The sequence below is a fragment of the Trachemys scripta genome, chromosome 19 (genome assembly GCF_013100865.1).
Source record: "Trachemys scripta elegans isolate TJP31775 chromosome 19, CAS_Tse_1.0, whole genome shotgun sequence".
NCBI lineage: Eukaryota > Metazoa > Chordata > Testudines > Emydidae > Trachemys > Trachemys scripta.
This window is the reverse complement of record NC_048316.1, coordinates 2096366-2115679: the sequence shown is the minus strand read 5'-3', so window position 1 is coordinate 2115679 and position 19314 is coordinate 2096366. Positions and strand designations below refer to the sequence as shown.

The 19314-nt window shown below is 44.6% G+C and overlaps 1 protein-coding gene across 1 annotated transcript in view; it reads left to right on the top strand.

The window, feature by feature from the left end:
- Positions 1-19314, top strand: part of KCNAB2 (potassium voltage-gated channel subfamily A regulatory beta subunit 2) — a 62781-nt gene that overhangs the window by 11811 nt on the left and 31656 nt on the right. Inside the window, exons 2-4 of the mRNA XM_034753655.1 lie at positions 12818-12861; positions 15912-15949; positions 17423-17502. Of these exons, the coding sequence (XP_034609546.1) occupies positions 12818-12861; positions 15912-15949; positions 17423-17502 (162 nt within the window). The remainder of the gene's footprint in view (positions 1-12817; positions 12862-15911; positions 15950-17422; positions 17503-19314) is intronic.

Genomic DNA, 19314 nt, shown 5'->3' with positions numbered 1-19314 from the left:
TTTTTTGGTAAATGTGTTTGTTGTTGGGTTTGCATCGCAGGGGGGTTGTGTTTGTTTGTGCACACCAGAGGGACTTCCAGTACTGTGAAGACTTTGGGTGAAGTCAGTGGCAAAACTATCGTTAACTTCAGTAGGGGCAAGAATTCACCCTTTGTCATCAAGAATTTCTGAACTGGTTGCAACAGAATTGGAAACTGCAATCAAGGTCTGGAGGGAGCAAAGTAGGATTACACTGGCTCAACTGTATGGATTAAGGATCTTTAAGGCAGAAGAAAACGCCACTGGATTACAAGGTTTTGGGGGGCTTTTAATCTGAGTTCAAATTTATGTAACTTTTATTCCTGTCAGACACCCACGCACTTTTACTTGTGTAAAAGTGCTTTAGAAATCAATTCACATCATTATATTGATAATCCAATTTGTTACTTCAGTGTTATTTTTCTGGACCATGTAACTGATTAAACAATTATTTCCTGGTCACTGAAGCATTCTCCTGTTCCTACGGAAAGAGAAGCTTCCAAATATGTCGGCTAAAAGGACTGCACAGGAGAGGCTGCTGCAGGCAGAAGTTCTGCATCGGAAGGTCCAGTATTGCATTCGGAAGACTTGAGAGTGTTTAATAGAGGGCTCACATTTTATGTTTGAAATCACAAAATAGTTTAAAAATGAGATGAGATTGTGTAGCTCTGAGTGGTTGAAATTTTGTCTCCCGTTGGTTAATTTGCTCCCTGTTTGGAGAGGCAGGGGTCACACAAGCAATAACCCTGAGTGGTGTATTGAATTAAATTAAAAACCAAGAGTACATTACAGGGAAAGAAATTTCCCCACACTGGAGTGCTCCTAGCATTTCTCTAGGGTTTTACTCCGGCTGTAGAAATGTTTTAAAAGGGTGAGCAATGTAACATTCTTGCTGGGAGATTTTATTTTAGACTTTGATCCGATTTTAAGAAAATTCCGTAAAAGCCATCTTGCGATTACCCCACAGCTGTCAAAGAGAGAGAGTGTACATAAGCCCCATTTCCGATCACAGCTCGGGCCTCCATGGAGCCAGTATCCAAATCCGGCCCCTGCACCCTTTCTAGATTGAGACTCTAAAGATACTTAGTTTTGCAGGTGTTAGCCTGTTTCTAAAGATAAATCATAGAAACACAAAGTGTGTGTGTGTGTGTGTGTGTGTGTGTGTGTGTGTGTGTGAATTTTTCATCGAGTTCAAAGGTCCCTAGGAAGACACAGCATGTGTAGGCTGCTGGGCCAGCGCTCTGACAGCGCCGTGCAAGGGGTCGGTGTTCGGGTGCTGAGCTCTGCAGGCAAACAGATGCTTGGGAGCGCTGTGGAGGCAGCACGTTGAACCCTGCAAGGAGAAAGCATCTTCCCTCGCAACTAAAGTGCCTTTTTCCGCCTGAGGAGGGGCGAGCCCGGGATGCGGTTCTCTCTCCTGTGGTGGGGAGATCCCCCCAGGGCTCCCCTGCGAGAAGCCGCGGATCGGCATTCCACAGGCTGCTGGGTTCAGAGTAAAAGGATTTTTAATCTGGAGCTGAACTAAGAGAATACCTGATTTCATTACGTGATTAATTCCATGGGTGTTAATTGAAGTGGCCCAAGCAAACCAGGGAGAGGGGATTCCAGTAACCTGGTCCCACAAACGCTTCACCTGCCGACCCTCCTTAGCAGGGAATTGCAGCATCGTGACAAAGTCTCCTTGGCACAATGTATGCAGGGACAGAACAGTTGGAAGCAGCAGCCTTTTAGTGCAAGGGCTGCGGGGAAGAGCTCTCTTTCATGGGTGTCCGATAGACAATGGGATGCCGGGGTAAAATAGAGAGCTCTGCGTCAAAGCAAGCTCCATACTAGGTCATTTCTGTCCCTCCAGCCAATCTAAAGTCCTTGTTTAAATTGTTACTTTAGTATTCCCAGAGCTGTTACATTGCACAGCCCTGCTGTCCTGTCTGGCTATCAGGTGGGTCCTGAGAGCAGCAGGATCTGCTGCAGACATGGCAGTGTGCAACGTCCCGTCTGCTCAAGGCAAAGCCAACGCTGATTAATTCTTCTCTTTCTACTTCCATGGTCTTCCCCCCTTTTGAATTAGCTCGAGGGGACGGGATCCGTTTCCATGGTCGACGTCCTTGGAACCTGACCTGAAACCTTTGTTGTGGCTGTTGGAGTTTGGGAGCTCCCAGCACATCTCGTGTTGCTGGAATGTGCAGCCTGGTGTCCTGTAATGGTCTCCCTTTTCTCGTGCCACATCTACTGGGGGGAGATGCTTTGTCTGTTTTATTAGCAGATCCCTCTGTACTCGCCTGTAGATGCAAAGCCACCAGTACCTCTCTTGAAATGGTCATGGTGAATTTTACCTTCAAAGGCAAAGAATAAAAATAGATTTTAGAACAACCGCCAGGAAAAAAGCCAATCTAACCCATTCTTATGAAAACACAGCAAACTGCGTAGGTCCCAGTCTATGAAATCGTTGGCTCTTGTATTTGAAACTGTTACATTTCTGCTTTAAAGCTTAATAGGATGTTTGTTTGTTTATTTTTTCAATGTGTAGCAAATACAAGCTGGGTCTCTTCATTCTAGCACTCGAGTAGTAATATTTAAATGCTGCTTTACGGACATACAGGAGGGAGGTCTCTGCTTCACCCAATTTACTATCTAAATTTAGCTGTTGTCACTATTCATTGCAATATTTGGAGGTGGAGGGGTAGAGATGAGAGAGAGCAGAAAATGAGGGGAAAGGGAACCCCGCCCCTGGAGAGACCGTTAGCGACCCACAGAGCAGCTGCGTGCAGCACATGTACTACACCAACAGCTGTCTCTCTAGTTATTCTTCCATGGGAGAAGTAGCAACCTGCCCCCTTTTGTTATTAATGAATTGCTGAATGTTTCCTGCTCAGCTCACTGGCTACCTAATTGACTTAGCCGAGCCTGGGAATCAAGCTAGGATCGGTGGCAGCAAGTCACGCTGTCCTCTTCGCTTCAGAAATCCAGCCCTGGCTCTGGCAAGGAAGCAGCTATCGTAGGGGTCAGAGAGAGAGAGAGAGACAGGAATTCCTCTGCAGGGCTCAAGAAGCAGAAGAATTTGGGGGCTTGGCTATCCTTTTACCTTAAATGAAGGACCGATGGCTGTTTGCTTTGCCTATAACCAGCTGGGTCTGAATGGCCTGGCTCCTGTGTGCGTGGAAACCTGCAGAAGATTTTTTACCTCACAGAGTTGAAAGTCTGACATTCAAAATAAACAGCAGAACAGCGTAAATATTTATTTATTTGCAAGCCACTGGGTTTAACTTAGTGGCAAACAGCCTCCATTCAACTTTGAAAAGCGACTTCAGAGAAACCTCAAGCTGCACGGTCAAGGGTGGGAGCAGGGAAAGCATTGAATGGCAGAAGGATGCGAGCTGGGAAGTAAATGGATTTGACTCGATTATTTCTTAACCCTCCCAGTTCATTTAGTTGTGATTTTCCCTGGCAGACTTTCTCCTATAGCAGAAGGTTGAAATTACAAGAGCTGCATCTTTGTCGTGTGGTGCTTTTTGTTTTGTTTTGTTTTTTGGGGGGGCGGGTTCTGAAAATTCTGTATTCCTGGGGAAAACACTTCCAACCCGTTTCCTCCTCCAGCCCTCGCGGGGAGAGAGGGCAGCGTGCTGTGGAACAGAACTCTTCTGAGAGCTAAAGTGGGGGAGGGGATTTCTGCAACCCAAAGAAAGCGAGGACACTATGCAGGTTTCTTTTGTATGCTCAGAGCACAGCATAAAGAGCCGGAGTGCAGACGATCGACTGAACAGACAAAATGCCAGCAGTCCCAGCCTTGGCACGCGGAGCAAATTCCGAGCAGTCGCCATGGTTGCCCGGAGTCTGGGGCAGCTATCTGTGCAAAATGCCCCATCCTCAAGTGACTCCAGCGTGAAACAGCCCGGAATGAAATATAGGTATGGAGAAGACCGTGCTCTCCCTTCTACGGAAAGAGAGTTTCTTGGCCTCTTGTTTAGATGTGTTTCTAATTTTACTGTCTACTATACATGTTGGAAGGGGGGCACGTGGGTGGGTGTTGTGTTGTGTTGCCAGACTATACATTTTCAGTGGTACAAATGCTGAACTCGGTGTGCACTGTCCTACTTCTCTCTTTCTAGTAGTTTGCTGTTTTTCTCCTTTAGGTACAACCTTGCGAAGGGTCATCATCTGCTCTCACTTACACTGCTGTAAAACCAGAGCTCTGCCACTGAATTCATTGGAATTATTTCCCGTTTACAGCAGCCTAAATGAGAGCAGAACGTGACCCTAAGATTTGGTTTAGGGTTCAGCAGAATTCCTGTTAGCGTTGTTGTTGCTAATTCTCAGACATTCCCTGGGGTCAGCAGCCCACTGATTCCTCATTTGATAGCAGACCTTTGTGTTCTGTAATGTCACCAAACGTTTTCTGATGTTTTTCTTTGGAGCCCCAATACATGTGCTGTGGAATAAGAGGGGACTGTCAGTCATACACTCTACCGCTGTTGATATGTGTTTAGTGATCTGAAAACTAAACAAGACAGACATAATGTGCTCAAAACAGCCGTGCACCAAGGGGTTAGTGTGTTAAACTGGCATGACGTTTCAACTGGGAGATGCCAAGAAGTTTTGTGTGTCTGAAAGAACAAGAATAACATGTATGTTGTACTTTGGCTAATATTGACATGTGTGACACTTCATACAAGATGTGAATAGCCATGCCAAATATGTCAGGCAGAGACACATCGCTCGGGTGGTGTGAGCTGTACCAGATTATCTTGTCACGCTCAATAACAAGCCATTTTTGCTCCGGACCTCTGTAGTCTTCTCGTGTGTGTGTGTGTGTGTGTGCGCGCGCGATAGAGACAAAGAATGAATACATGGGAGAGGTACCGCCTTAGATTGCAAGGGGTCTATTAGCTGAGAACCTCGAGGTCTCCTCTCGGTCCTGTATGCACCTCTCAATTGAGACCCCTGAATGCCAGATCTGTATTCGCATTAAGTAAAAAATTGTAACAATTTTATCTAGAAACCATTCAATACATGCTTTGAAAAGTTCCGCTGAAAATTTCTTTAAATGCCTGACTTAGAAATTTGCTGTCTTAGATGGAAAGGTTGAAGAACTGTAGGGTGTAAGTTTATAAGCATCTTCCAAAGGCAAGATAGAGCATAAAGACCAAAGTAATTCCAATACCAAGAGCATTAGTTAAACTTCCTGGATTGCAGAAGATTAAGTCAACCATAGCATTGCTGGTTGGTTGGGTTTGTCAGTGTATTAGTGGTGGATAAAAACATGCTGTGCAATATACTGGCCAGCAAAAGCAGCCTTTCTCCTCTCCCATCCATCCCCCACTGCCCAAAGAGATCGCCTCTTCCTGTGTAAAGATCTTAAAATGCTGAGTGAAAAATAAACAGTGTAAATGTTATTTATTTGGCAAAGATTTTCAGGAGTGACCAACAATTTTTTGGCTGCGTCGCTTTTTGGGTGCCCAACCTGAGAAACCTCAGAGGGACCTAGCATCATTGGGTGGGTTTTCAGCCCTTTCTGAAAATCAGCCCCCAGAAACGCAAGCCACTTTGAAAATCTCAGCCTTGCAACATTTGAATGTTTCTTACTCAGTATTTATCACCTTTGCCACATACCGGAGATGGACACACTGCCTGTCATGTAGTCTGGAAGCTAGAAACATATGTCCAGAGATGTACACACTGCCTCCCACATAGTCCGGAAGCTAGAGACATATGTCCCAGAGATGGACACACTGCCTCCCACGTAGTCTGGAAGCTAGAGACATATGCTATGTTGGGTCCTATTTCTCTCTAGATTGTAACTTGCATAGCCAATTATTTGAGACAGAGTTCTGCTGAGGTGAACGTAGACTGGTGGTAATGTTGGAGGACTCCCAGAACAGGGAGAATTTGGGCTTCAAAAAAATTCCACTATCCTTCTGAAACATGTGAATCAGAAATGCTGATTCATTATGTAGCTTATTCGCTCCCTGGGAGGCGAGCATGGTTTTTAAAAAAACGAACAAAGTACTGAAGGATTGGGCAGTGTAATCTGCTGGTACATGTTTAATATTTTGAAAAACACAAGCAAACATCTGTTACTATTCTCTTCCAGTGCCGAGGAAGGGAAAAGATCTATCCGCTTCCTCATGGAAGTGTCCCTTCACGGTTAGCAGCTCCCTGGCAGTACTGAATGAATACTCCCTTGCTGTGTGGTGCCTCTTTTTGCTAGGGCTGTGTTAAACCACTGATAACACAGGTTATTAAGGGAGTACGGGTGCCAACCTGTTTAAGAAAGTGTGTGTTTGTTTTGTCTTTTAAACTAAATTGTACATACATACAGCTTTAATACAAGCCTTAACTCCTACACCAGTGGTCCCTGAACTTTTTACCTTGTCCCCCCTTCCCCTCCGGGCCAGGAGCAGGGCCGTGACTCCGGGAAGGGGGGACACAGATGGGGTAAGGAGGCCGAGGCTAGGTCCACAGCTGAGGGCAGGAGTAGAGCCTCATCTGGGGACCAAGGCCAGTGGCCGGGTCCCTGGCAACCGGCGCTCCCTCCCCACCCCCATGGGGGCTGGCCCAGGCCCCAGCCATGCCCCCCCTCCCCAAACATTCCTCCATGTCCCCGTAGGGCGGCATGCCCCTCAGTTTGGGAACCTCTGTTCTACACAGGGAATCAGACTAGTATAACAGGACATGAGGAATATTAACCATCATCTATAGTTAATAACTATTATTATTACTGTTTAGATTTGCTCTGTTCCCAAATCCTAGATCCCTTGATCAAATTGCTGCTTGCCTGCGGCTTCAGTCCAGAGATCACTTTCTTTTCAATCCCAGTCCCTGAAAGAACAATCCTGTATCTGGGCTAGTTTCATAAATAGAGGATTTTTGACTGTATTTCATCATAGACAGTTGGCTAAGAAAAGCTATGGTTCGCCGACTGGCGGTTCGTCCACCGGGCTCAACTCAACTGCGTTCCCCTCAACAGAGCTGTCCGCCACGGCAACCGGGACAAGCGCTGCACGAAGTGCGGCTATACCAACGAGACCCTGCCCCACATCCTGTGTGGATGCAAACACCACTCTGGAGCCACAACGCCATCCAGAACCAGCTAGTGAAAGCCATCCCGCCGTCCTGGGGAAGATCACCGTCGACTCCGCCATCCCCGGAACGGACAGCCGACTGCGACCCGACGTTGTCATGACGGACGCAGAAAAGAAGAAGGTCCTTGTGGTAGACATCCCGGTGCCATTCGAAAACAGGTCACCAGCCTTCCACGAGGCCTGAGCACGGAAGGCGTTGAAGTACATCCTGCTGGCCAACACCCTGAGAGCCCAGGGCTACTAGGTCCAGATCCACGCCCTGATTGTGGGAGCCCTGGGTGCATGGGACCCCCACAACGAGCCGGTACTGAGAGTATGCGGAGTTGGTCGACGCTACGCCTGGCTCATGAGACAGCTCATGGTGTCCGACACCATCAGGTGGTCCAGAGACATCTACACGGATCACATCATGGGACACCACCAGTACCAGGTCGAATAACCGAGAAACGCCGACCAGGGAAATAACCCACTTCCTTCCCTGATGAACTGAGGGACACACCCCACCCATGTACTTATTCTCTACACCACTGCTGACTTGGACTCTTAATACATTCCATGGGTGGCGTACCCGAGCCCACTTATCCACTGACCCTCTAAAAACTCCCGCACCCCAGTCTGGATCTATGCTGGTTATGTGATATATATATATGTACCTCGTGAACCTTGTAACTGATACTTGCAATCCCCCATAACCCAAACCCAACCCCAGATGTACAGTACCTTCCCTCCTAACGTGTGTAAATTTGATTTTAAACATTAAGTTTAATAAAATATTGGAGTGTAAAATCATTAGGCGCTCCAGCTATCTAGAAAAATGCCTCGTCACTGAACTAAAGAGCAGCTACGTTCCTTACGGTAAGGGCAGGTCTACACTAGAAGTGCTTCATGGGCGCAGCTGCAGAGAAGACTGAGAGGGGACATGATAACAGTTTCCAAGTACATAAAAGGTCGCTACAAGGAGGAGGGAGAAAAACTGTTCTTCTTAATCTCTGAGGACAGGACAAGCAGCAAGGGGCTTAAATTGCAGCAAGGGAGGTTTAGGTTGGACATTAGGAAAAACTTCCTACCTGTCAGAGTGGGTAAGCACTGGAATAAATTGCCTAGGGAGGTGGTGGAATCTCCGTCATTGGAGATTTTTAAGAGCAGGTTGAATAAACACCTGTCAGGGATGGTCTAGATAATACTTAGTCCTGCCAGGAGTGCAGGGGACTGGACTAGACACCTCGCAAGGTCCCTTCCAGTTCTATGAAGATGCTGTATGCCAATGGGAGAAGACTTAATGCCCCTGTTTATAGCTTCCTTCCTTTAGTATCTAGGGATCTGTATTGTACTTTGAAGCCTGCAAATGACTCTAGTTTCTGCTGGACTGTGTGGTGGCCGCTGCTGCTGCAGCGTGTTACTATCTAGCTTTCCTTTCCCCAGGTCCTTTTATTAGTAGAGGTTGTTAACCATTTAAAGCGGTAAAGGCCTCCACCTTTCTGCAATGAACCAGCCTTCCTAGATGTGCTTACTTCAAAGCTGTAGACATGATGGGAGAAGACTCTAAGCTGAGAAAGTGGAAAAGTCCAGAAAAGTTTTAATGGCTGGGTTATTAGAGTCTTCATCATTTGAATAAATGGCTTTTTTTTAAGCTTGATGTCAGTCGTAGAAGTTAAAGATGGAAAAGGTCTTAGGTGATCCTCTAGTCCAGGATAGTCTATTTTTTGTCAGGGTCCAGATTTCTTGGTCAAGGTGTAGTCAAAGTTCAAACTCCAGAGAAAATAAAAACAATAACAACAACAATTATAATAATAATTAATAAAAGGATTCCAGGGTCTGTTCCAAAGGGTCTGGCGGTCCGGATTTGCCCTGTAGTCTGCCTATTGACTATCCCTGCTCTAATCCATCCCTAGCCAGTCCAGAGTCAGTCCTAAGGTGTATTCTCCAGTGCCGTGTTCAGGCCAAGTTTTCAGTATCTCAACCTATAGAGCTTCATCCATTTCCTGAGCAAACTATCCTACTGTCTGATAAATGTCACCGTTATATACCTCTCCCTGGCACAAATACAGTATTGCCAAAGCCACATGAAAAAATCTTTTCAGTAGGAGCCACATCACGCTATCGTAGTTAGCTGTAGAGCCACCAGCCATGGGTGTGTCTGGCCACATGGCCCAAACTTGCTTAACATTTTTATTTCGAAGTAGGAGTAGATCTTGCAGCTGACACAAACTAAACGAATTCCACTTGAAAAGCAGAAGTGTAGATCAACACGTGAAGCTACATGAGTTACATTCGACTCTCTCACCAGTTCAGCCTCTGATTTCATCAGGGTTGCATCCATGCATGCGATAGCAGTATAGGGTACTTCTCATTGCTAGTTCATACAGCTTCTACATGGCTTGTAGCAGAGCTGCCATGAGGGCACTCGACCGAAACTGAAATACAGAGTAAAGAGAACCCCCTCGAAGGAACTCTTCTGGTTCTCCACATCTCAGGGCACATCTACACTACAGTGCTACACCGATGCCGCTGCGCTGCTGTAGCGTGTCTGGTGAAGAAGACACTCGATGCCCACGGGAGAGCACTCTCCCATCATCATAATTACTCCACCTTGGTGAGAAGCATAAGCTATGTCGGCAGGTGCCAGCGTGGATAGCACAAAACTTGCGTCTCTGGGGGGGGCTTTTTCACATCCCTGAGCGACCTAAGTGAGATCGACTTAAGCAGTAGTGTAGACCTGGCCTTAGAGACCAGCTCTACTCTGAAACAGCCGCAATGCAGAGAACAATCTGGGGACTTAAAGGCAAGCGAGCATCTCAAGCCAGTTTGTTTTACTAAGCACGTTTTCTTATCTTTTCACTTTCATTTTTATTTCTTAAACAGGGTTCCTAATGTGACACAGGAGTTGAAACGCCAGCCGGGTCTAACATGCAATATTCAATAGCAGTGAAATATGCAGGGGCTAAATGAAGTGCACCAGAGCTTTCTGATAGCTCACACTAACTGTTCCATTAGTGTTTTTCATGCAGTTGAGCAGACCTGAGCCAGAGCTAATGAAGGCCATTCACTTGGGATGCTTTTTCTAGACCCCACTTATTCAGTGTTATGCTTTTGTGCCACTAGAAAATATCTGTGCAAATCAATTTTTTTATAATGCTTTAAAGATTTTAAACCCCAAATTGAACTAGTTTATTGAGAGAGGGAGCAGCATGCGTTCTGGACACACAACCAAGAGTCAGGAACTCCTGGGGTCGAAATCCCAGCTGTGATACTGGTTTCCCCTGTAGCTTTGGGCGAGTCATAGACTCTCCTCATGAGTGTTCCCTTCTTAAAACTGGGGTTACGTTATCTGTATCATCTTAATTAATATTATAAAGCCATTTGAAAATTGAAGGAGTCAAATGTGTCGTAACATTGTAGAGTTCATATCTGCTCACCAAATTATATACTCGTTACAGACGTCATTTGTTTCCAGCTATTCCATTTTTACCCTATCTACTCTGAATTTTCAATTTGCATTCTCTCTGTGTGTGTTAAAAACACCGTTCATGTAAAACTGTTGTCAGAAAATAGTTGGATGCCATAATGATTCTGGCCTAATCATATAAATCAGATTGAATGAGGTCATTGCTACTGCCACTTTAAATTATTGTGCAAATGTAGCGTGCAGAGCTTCAGCAACCGTCTGTTATCTAATAAGTGAATTTTATATCTGAGAAGCTTGCACTTGCTGTTTTATTTTCCACTAAAATGTGTCTGGTTTTCCATGTTTAATTGTCATAGATCGTTTCAATTTTATACTCCTTTTTGGAGCGCTAAGTAATTGCCCAGGAAAAGAGTATTGTGTGATACAAATAAATTTCTTGAAATGCCCTTTTCCTGGTTTTATTCTGTCATATATGGTTAATTTGCAAGTAGAAAGAGCTGATTAATATTAAAAATACCTGTTAGGAGATTTCCCACGCTTTCACATTTGTTTCATCCCTGCAGATGTGCTGTATGCGAAATTACACATTTTCTGTTGATACTCTCAAGTTGCAGAGTGCTTTTGTTTTTCAGTTGGCAATAACTAAATGTCTAGTGTCTAAGAAACAGCATCCTTTCCATTCCTACTGTCTGTGTGTGTGTTGGCTCTTTAGATATTTATCTCCTGTTTTGGTGGCAAAAATAGGAAAGTAATAATGTTACTTGACATTATCAATTGTTATCTAATACCTCATTTGAGTCAGGGAAAAATCATTCTCTGTCTTCTCTTCCTTCTTTAACTAAATAGCTTCTCAATTCATGGCCTTAATTTTGTAGCCATCAATTTGGGTTTAGAGGGGGTGACGCCTTCTATCGTTTGTTTCATTGATTTCGTATCAAGAATGGTCTAGATAATACTTAGTCCTGCCTCAGTGCAGGGGACTAGACTAGATGACCTAACAAAGTCCCTTCTGGTTCTACATTTCTATGATTCTATCTTTGTGCTGCTGATTTCATATTTTCATTTCTATCACCGTTTTCTTATAAACACAAGGTAATATTATGAATAAACTGGATTTTCTCTCTCTTCCTCATGGTTATTTCATTCCTTATCATGTTCTCATTACCTTCTTGCTTTTCTTTTGTTTTGTTCTGTCTCTTTTTACTAGGCTAAAATATGGCCACCCTAAGCTCTTTAGAGCCCTGCAACCCAGGTTGGTAGGTTTGTGGGGGGTGTTCCCAACCACTGGGTCACCTCAGAACAGTTATACTAGCTGTTTATTCCAGGTTATTTTGCAACATGTGTCCTCACTCACTGTCTGTCTCTACTATGTGCATCTTCCATACATGCTAACTCAGCTCTTGTAACTCAGAGATCTGTCCCGGGCTCTTCAATCCTTATTATTTGGGGGGTTAAATGTGCTCTTGTAAAGGGACTAATGTAATCATACCAGCTTGTGATTTTGTACCTGTTCGATGACCAACATGAGGTTGGTTGGTTGCGAGGGGGTTGTTAAGTGTCATGCCAATAACCACGACTTACTGAGTTTGCATGTTTTTTACAATACACCTGGTGCACTGTAGGGTGTGCCCTTCATAACATTCTTACAATAACAATGCAGTCTGCTTTGCAGTGTTTCACTTTATCAACTCAGTACAAAGACCAAATAGTCACATAGGCAAAACTAGAAAATCCAGACCACCACCACCATAAAAACGGGGTGGGGGGGGGGTTGTAATTAGAAAGAACAGGATCAAAAAGTCGTCATTAAAATTGTACTGAAATTATCTTCCAAGAACAGTGAATGCATAGGATAAAAGTTATTTTTAATGCCTTTTATTTAAAATGGCTTCATTAGCGTTGCCTTTTTGACAGTATGGAGGTCTCTCTTCCTCTAACTATCTATACATATGTAGCTGCATAATTTCCCTGTAGTGAAAACAGTAATTTCATTTGATCAGCAGTTTAGGAGAAGTGTTATCAACTGTTGCTCCACGCTGGTGCCTGGGGAATACGTTGTACTCATGGTTCTTTCGAAGACAAGAGCTTAGCTAAACACTTCCCGTACACAGCACTTTGTGTTGATTGGAGTGCAACTGAAGGGCACCGAAACCCGTGTCCTTTCTGTGTATAGTTCTGGAAGTGGATGTTCCTGTGTTGTTTGCCAAAGGGACGGGGAGCGGGGATACCACACGTAGCATCTGTCCCATGTAGCTATGGCACATCCTATTTCTGACATTTCCAGTGGCTATTAAGAGGTGTTTCTCTTTTTCAGAAATCTTGGGAAATCGGGGTTGCGAGTGTCCTGCCTTGGCTTAGGTAAGTGACTCGATCGTCAGGTGCACTCTCTCATACCTCTCCAGCGTCTACTGGTGAGCAATCCTCTTCACGATGATTTCTCCCTCGGTTATTTAAGTAAGAGACAGGTCCCCAAGGTGGAGCTGGCAGGTGAAGGGAGCTGCACCTTTTGCATCCATCAGGGCGATGTTCCTCTGATTCCATGTTGCATTAAAAATGGATGACCTGAAACCGGATCCAGCTACCAGTGCAGCATTTCCCTGCATTGTCGTTGCTAACTGCTGGTTACCAAGTAACCAGATCTAACCACAGATTTCTGTTCTGTCCTAAACCTCGGCCTCTCCCGCAGTGAATCAGCCTGGATAGTGGCCTCGCAGACCAGCATGGTTACCAGACTCTGAAATTCTTCTGTGCGCTTAGTGCATCTTGTATCCCCGATTGGTTTTCTGTATTAAAATATGTGGCGGTTACAGGTTTACTTGGGGTGCTGTCATGGATGGGTTCACAAACAGGCATCCCTTTGCGTCTGCTCCTCAAGAGACCCATGCCGTTTAAAAGTATGTCAAAAGAAACATTTGTGCCATTTGCTGCATGTGGTTGTCAGAGCTCTTCAGCGTGGCACACGTCACGCTAGAATTTGGTTTGCAAAGACACCAGCCCTCAGTGAGGGCTAAGTCCACGCTCAGTTTAAAGCTCAGCGGTCACCTGCCGAGGACACTTGGGCTCTCTCTGGCTTCTTTGTGATGTATGGTGCAAGTTGGCCAGCTTGGGGAGTGGAGTTCTCCTTGTTCGGTGCTTTTTATAGAAACAGCAGAAACATCAAGTGTAGTTGCCGTTGTTTTGCTGGAGTAGCTGCTGTGTTTGTCTTGGACAATGTCTGAGCGACAAGGGACTGACACAGCTACAACTACACTGCCTGCTGCAACTGGACAATGTTGGTTTAGTTTAAGCTCTCACACCTTCATTGCAAGGTGAGCAGTTAAATATTTTAACAGAAGCTTCCTGTATCCAAAATGTTAATGAGCCCTAGAAGTTAAATAAGCATGAACAAAAAGAAACCAGGGAATTAAAGAATCTGAGTAAAAATCCCATCTCTTCCCAGCTGATCAACTTTCACTGTCTTGACTTTTACCTGTCGAGTCCCCAGAGATTCACACCTTGACATTTTAATGGAAAAGACAAACAGAAAACTAAAATGTTGCTTCTTGCAGGGAAGAGAAACATATAGGCCTTTTTTATCCATCATAAAGAAGGAAAAAGAACATGCCTACGTTTTTTCCATTGTAGGTCACTTTTAAAAGAAAAGCAATTTGAGTCACTGTCATGAAAATGAAGCATCTGAAAAATGTAAACAGTGAAAATCTGTTTCTCTTGTCTGAATGAAATTTTATCAAACTTTCATAAAAAGCATTTTCCCCTGGGCTGATAACAAGCCTGAGAAATCCCAGCCCAAAAGGTCATTTGTTTTTCAGGTTTATCAATGTCTGAAAAGGGGGGGCATAAACCAGAAGTGTTGTATCAGCCCTCACGATAGCATTGGTAGTGCAGCACTTTATCTGTTAAAAGACACCAACAACTCAAGATAGCTGCCTCCCCCTCACAGCTTAGTGCAGAAACAAATGTCTGACTCTTCGATTGCTATCATTCAGATGGACTGCAAGGAACAACTTAACCTTTTTCTTTATATGAAACAAGCTACAAGGCATTGTTCTCGCTTCCTCATGAACACTCGTGTTCAGCGCTTCCAAGTTAAGATACTTCAAGAATGATCCACTCCTGAGCTGTAGTTTGCAGAGAGTTTGTGCAGATTTCAGAATCTGCTGTAATTGATTATATCCAGACAAAGAGTCACTTAGCACGAACTGAAAACTGTGCTCCCTGTTCACCTGTGACAAGTTAGAAGTATCTACAGGCAAGTGCCATGGACTTCTGCAGAATCTAGGTTTTCATTTTAACAAAGACTAACTTTCTAAACATTTGGTTGCTCAGATAACGTTCCAAATGTGGCGTGAGTGCAACCAATGCACCCTTGTCTTCCTAAGGGCTTGCCTACATGGGAAAGTTATACTGGTATACGGAAAGGTGTGAATTTAAACCGCTATAGTTATACCAGTAGAACTCCCCATGTGGACCCTCTTATTCTGGTAGGGGGGTCTTTTTCCAGCTTAGTTTGTCATTTTGCCTTAAAAAGCCATTCTTATTCCAAGACAGGTATGTCCACATTGGGGGAGCTGTACCTGTTTAACTGTTCTGTATAACTGGGAAAATGTCATGTGTAGGCCAGCACTAAGTCTGCAGAGAAGCTGCCCCAGTACCTCTGTGGCTCCTCGTGCCTTTGCCAAGCTGCAACAGAGCTAAAATTGGGCAGCATCGAGAGAACTCTGGGTATCCACTAGCCAGTAGAATAGGGAAGGCAACAGCGTGGCGAGGAAATGGCAAACGGATGAACTTTTACAGGTTCCTAGCCTGGGGATCATGCTGTAATGTCAGGCAGTGGGGTCATTACAGGCAGACGGGTCTCCACTAGCAAATCGGAAGTGGTTTAGTTAACTGTTCCCTGCAGGTTGTTGGCTGGGAAGGGCAGGTAGGTGTTGCAAATGACTGGCAAGGGCAGAAGTACAATGCTCCATCCCAGTTTGGTGAAAGGGCTTGACCTGGCAGGAAGGCATTGGAGAACCCGAGCAGTTGGTGTCCTAGGGCATCCACCCGGATGACAAAAGTCTTCTGCTTGAGTCAGGCAAACACATGAGAGAGAGAGACAGACAGTCTAAGTGTAACAGCAAGTGATAGGGAGGCCCTGAGAGCCTGGTTCACTCACCCACCCACCGGCTTTGGGCAGGGATGTTTCACATCCCAGAAGGAAGAACAGTGGGCCAGCTTGGTATTGACAGACTAGCATAGGACTGACTGCATTTGGATTGTTCCCATGTTTCTCTGCTAGTGACCTACAGATTAATTCAATCTGGAGCTCCCTTTTCCACGTTTATTGTGCCTTTCAGAGCAGAGTTAAGTTGTATGTATTTTGTACTTGTGTTTTCAGAATGAGTGTTTTCCCTTCTTTCCCTTTATAGGAACATGGGTGACGTTTGGAGGGCAGATTACAGACGAGGTAAGAATTGTTCCCTGTTTTCTGCTGCCTACTCCAAATATACAGTTCTTTTTTCAGTCTCCTTTCATTGTACTGAAAATCAGCTTCAGGAGACTCCGCAATCTAGTTCCTTTTATTGATTTAAGTGTTGCCAGTGCCCTTTTTCGTGGGAAATCTTCATAATGAAGAAAGGTTCTGTAATATTTACCTATTTTCACTATAGAGATGCATAAATATTCATGGTTGTCTGAATTTCAACTATTTCAACTGTTTCAACTTTGTTTTTCAAATTAGCTAGATTCATTTTTATGATTATGGCCGAAAGAAACTAAAATTATCCTTTCTTTGGCTAATTATTATCCACCAAGACTAGTACTTACTGCTTAGCAAATAATTTGTAGCACATAACTGGAGAATAATTTCCAAGAACAGAGACTAAATTCAAACCAAATACTTTTCACAATTGTTCCAGGAGCAGTTTGCTCATGAGCTGTTTGTTCCAGCTATCTAATATTCAAAATTTGAGATGCATTGGTTAGTTTAATTGGACACACAGGTCACATGGTAGTCTTTGTCATCCCTAACTCAGTGAGCATGAGTCTTAGAACCAGTCTTTCATTGCTAATTACTTGTGTTTAAGAGTTCAAAATTCGGAGTCAGCACATAGTCTCAAATGACTTTCTACGAACACCCTGATCTATAAGGTGATTTTTCTGTAATATTTGTGGGAAATGAACACAAAAGGGGGCACAAACACAGCTGAATTTAACAGATGTTTTTGTTCAAGCAAATATCCCCAGAAAACATGTACAGCTCTGTTACATTGTACATGGATGTTGGAACATGCATCTCATGGGGATAGTGAAGTTTTTAAGTTAGTGTTGTTTCTGTGAAGCCAGACTTTCAGAAGATATATTCAGTTTACCAGTAACATTTGTGAAACATGTGCTGCTGCTGTATCTTTCCCTGGTAATACAGACTAGGAGGCAACTTTATAGCCTTCTCCATTCTGTGTAGTAAATGTATACAACGCAATACTTGCATCACGGTTTTTCTGAGTCAACAGATGCCGGCTGTAGTCTGAGCTAATACCATATAAATCAGTTTTCTGAACACTGGATTATAAAAGTGGGAGAAAGAAAATCATATTGCAGGGTGTGCTTGGGATTCCCTGTTTTATATCCATAAGGTACTGAGTGCATCCTGATATGGGGGCAAATACCCTGGACTGAAAAATACATAACGTGCAATTTGCATGGTATTGCTGTGCAGTGAGACCAACTGTGGCTGCCTAGAGTTAGGCATCTAAATAATCAGATCACCTCGTTAGGTGACCAACTTTAGGCAGCCTAATTTGTAATGTTTGGCCTAAGCATGTTACCATGTGCTGTGTTATACGTGTGTTTTATTGATATAGCAGTCATGCCAAGGGGTTTCTGGGCTCCTGCTTTCTACGACGCGCTCTCTATAAACATTACAAATGTTTCTTTGCAGATGGCAGAACAGCTGATGACTTTAGCATATGACAATGGCATTAACCTGTTTGACACAGCAGAAGTCTATGCTGCTGGGAAGTAGGTACCTTCTATGTTTATCTAACCAGGAGACACAAGTAGATGTGTTTCAATAAATGGGTGATTGCTGTAAACATCCAGAATGACTCTTTCCCTGGCTACCTGACTTCCCCTGATGGAAGTGCTTTTACTATGTTATATTTTTTCCAGTATTTTTTCTTTTGTTCCAGAGTTCTCTAAAATGCGCACACGCACCCCGGCCCAACCCCAAAGCTTCATGTCCTGGATTCCCTGCCAAGTCTCTTTGCTTTGCCCTTTGCTCTGCCAGAGGGGTATGTGGCACCTGCTCGGTTCTGCTCTCACTCCCTGCTCTTATGGAGAGCAAAAGTGCAGAGCAAGAATGAAATCTGGGTCTCGCCTCAGCGGGTGGCCGGTGCGTACGCTCTGGTATTTCAGCAGCTTTATTACAACAGAGACTCCTGCCCCATAAAGTTTTTCTCCCAGAATGATGACATCCCTTCTGCATTCCTTTGCCAGTGAAAATCCAGGGGTTTTTTTTTTTTTAGCTTCTAATTAAGTGCTCTTCACTATGGAGCGCACAGGCTGCGTCTTTACTGCAAAAGTGGTGTGTTTCCATCGAGATGGCTATCGCCAGTGGGAACAAGGCATGGCAGTTTTTACCTCATCTCACTTCCTCGAGGTAAACCCCATATTGGCAGGGAGAGGGGTATAGGGTTGAACTCAACTAGCTACGTCAAAGTAAAAACAGCTTCATCTCCGCTTGGATTTTACATTGCAATGGGTGTCCCAATGGAAAAACCCCTTCGGTGGCAGTGAAGAGTCAGGCATAGTTAGAACAGACGGGGAATGTAGACAATCAAGTCCTAAGCCCCAGCACTGCTTCAGCCAAGTGACAGATTGCAGATACGTTTTCCCTTAATCCCATTGTTCTGCCTGTATCCCTCGGCCAGGGGTCCCATCTGATTCTCTGTTCGTGACAAAGGGGCGATCGCTGGGGAGGAGTGCCAGGGTGCTCTGTCGTTGATGTTCATCGCTCCTGCCGGGTTAGCCAGGCATTTTATGGTTTAAGACCTAAACAAAACCTTTGTTCACCAACAGAACAGACTGTTAAAGAGGTTGAGAAAAGTTGTTTAAAAAGTTCGCTGGCTCCATTGCTGCTCCTGCCTGGCAAATGCTGTGAGAAAGGGCAGCAACCGTGCCGTCTTTAGTCCCCAAACTCGGTTTGGGGGGCAGGACATAGTACGAGTTGGCCTGTGCAAAAAGCACTCCTGAGAGCCACAGAATTGTTACAGCTTGCTGTGTCTGGATGGTAAATTCACGTAGCTTGGTTCCTCAACACACTGCCCGCCTCGTCTCAGAAAACCACTGTGGAATCTAGCCAGGCCTATACACCCAGCTGGGTGCAGGGTCTTGTCCCTGCTCAGAAACGGGGCCCATATAAGTACCGTAGATAGATAGCGGCTCAAACTGCCATTTTCCACTGGCCCGGCACAGTCTGTGAATGAATGTATTTTATTTCTATTGGTTTCAGTGCATTTGAAGCACTTATCCCTGACTCCAGGTGCTTTGACAGCACTGAAACAGACAAAATCAGAGAAAAACCCAGTTCTCCTTCAGAGAATGAGCTGCCTCCATTCCCTTGGCTACACACAGTGAACTGCTAAGGCACCTGGGGCAGTCTGGACTAATAAGTGGGGGCACCTGCTCACAAGAGATGGAGATTTGGAAGGCAGAGGTGTCAAGGGATTCGGATTGTACAAATTGATATGAAATGGTGCTTGAGCAGCAATGCTAGTCTAATATACACTGACTTTGCCCAGCAGTTTACAGGTGTGCAAAACGAGGTTCTGC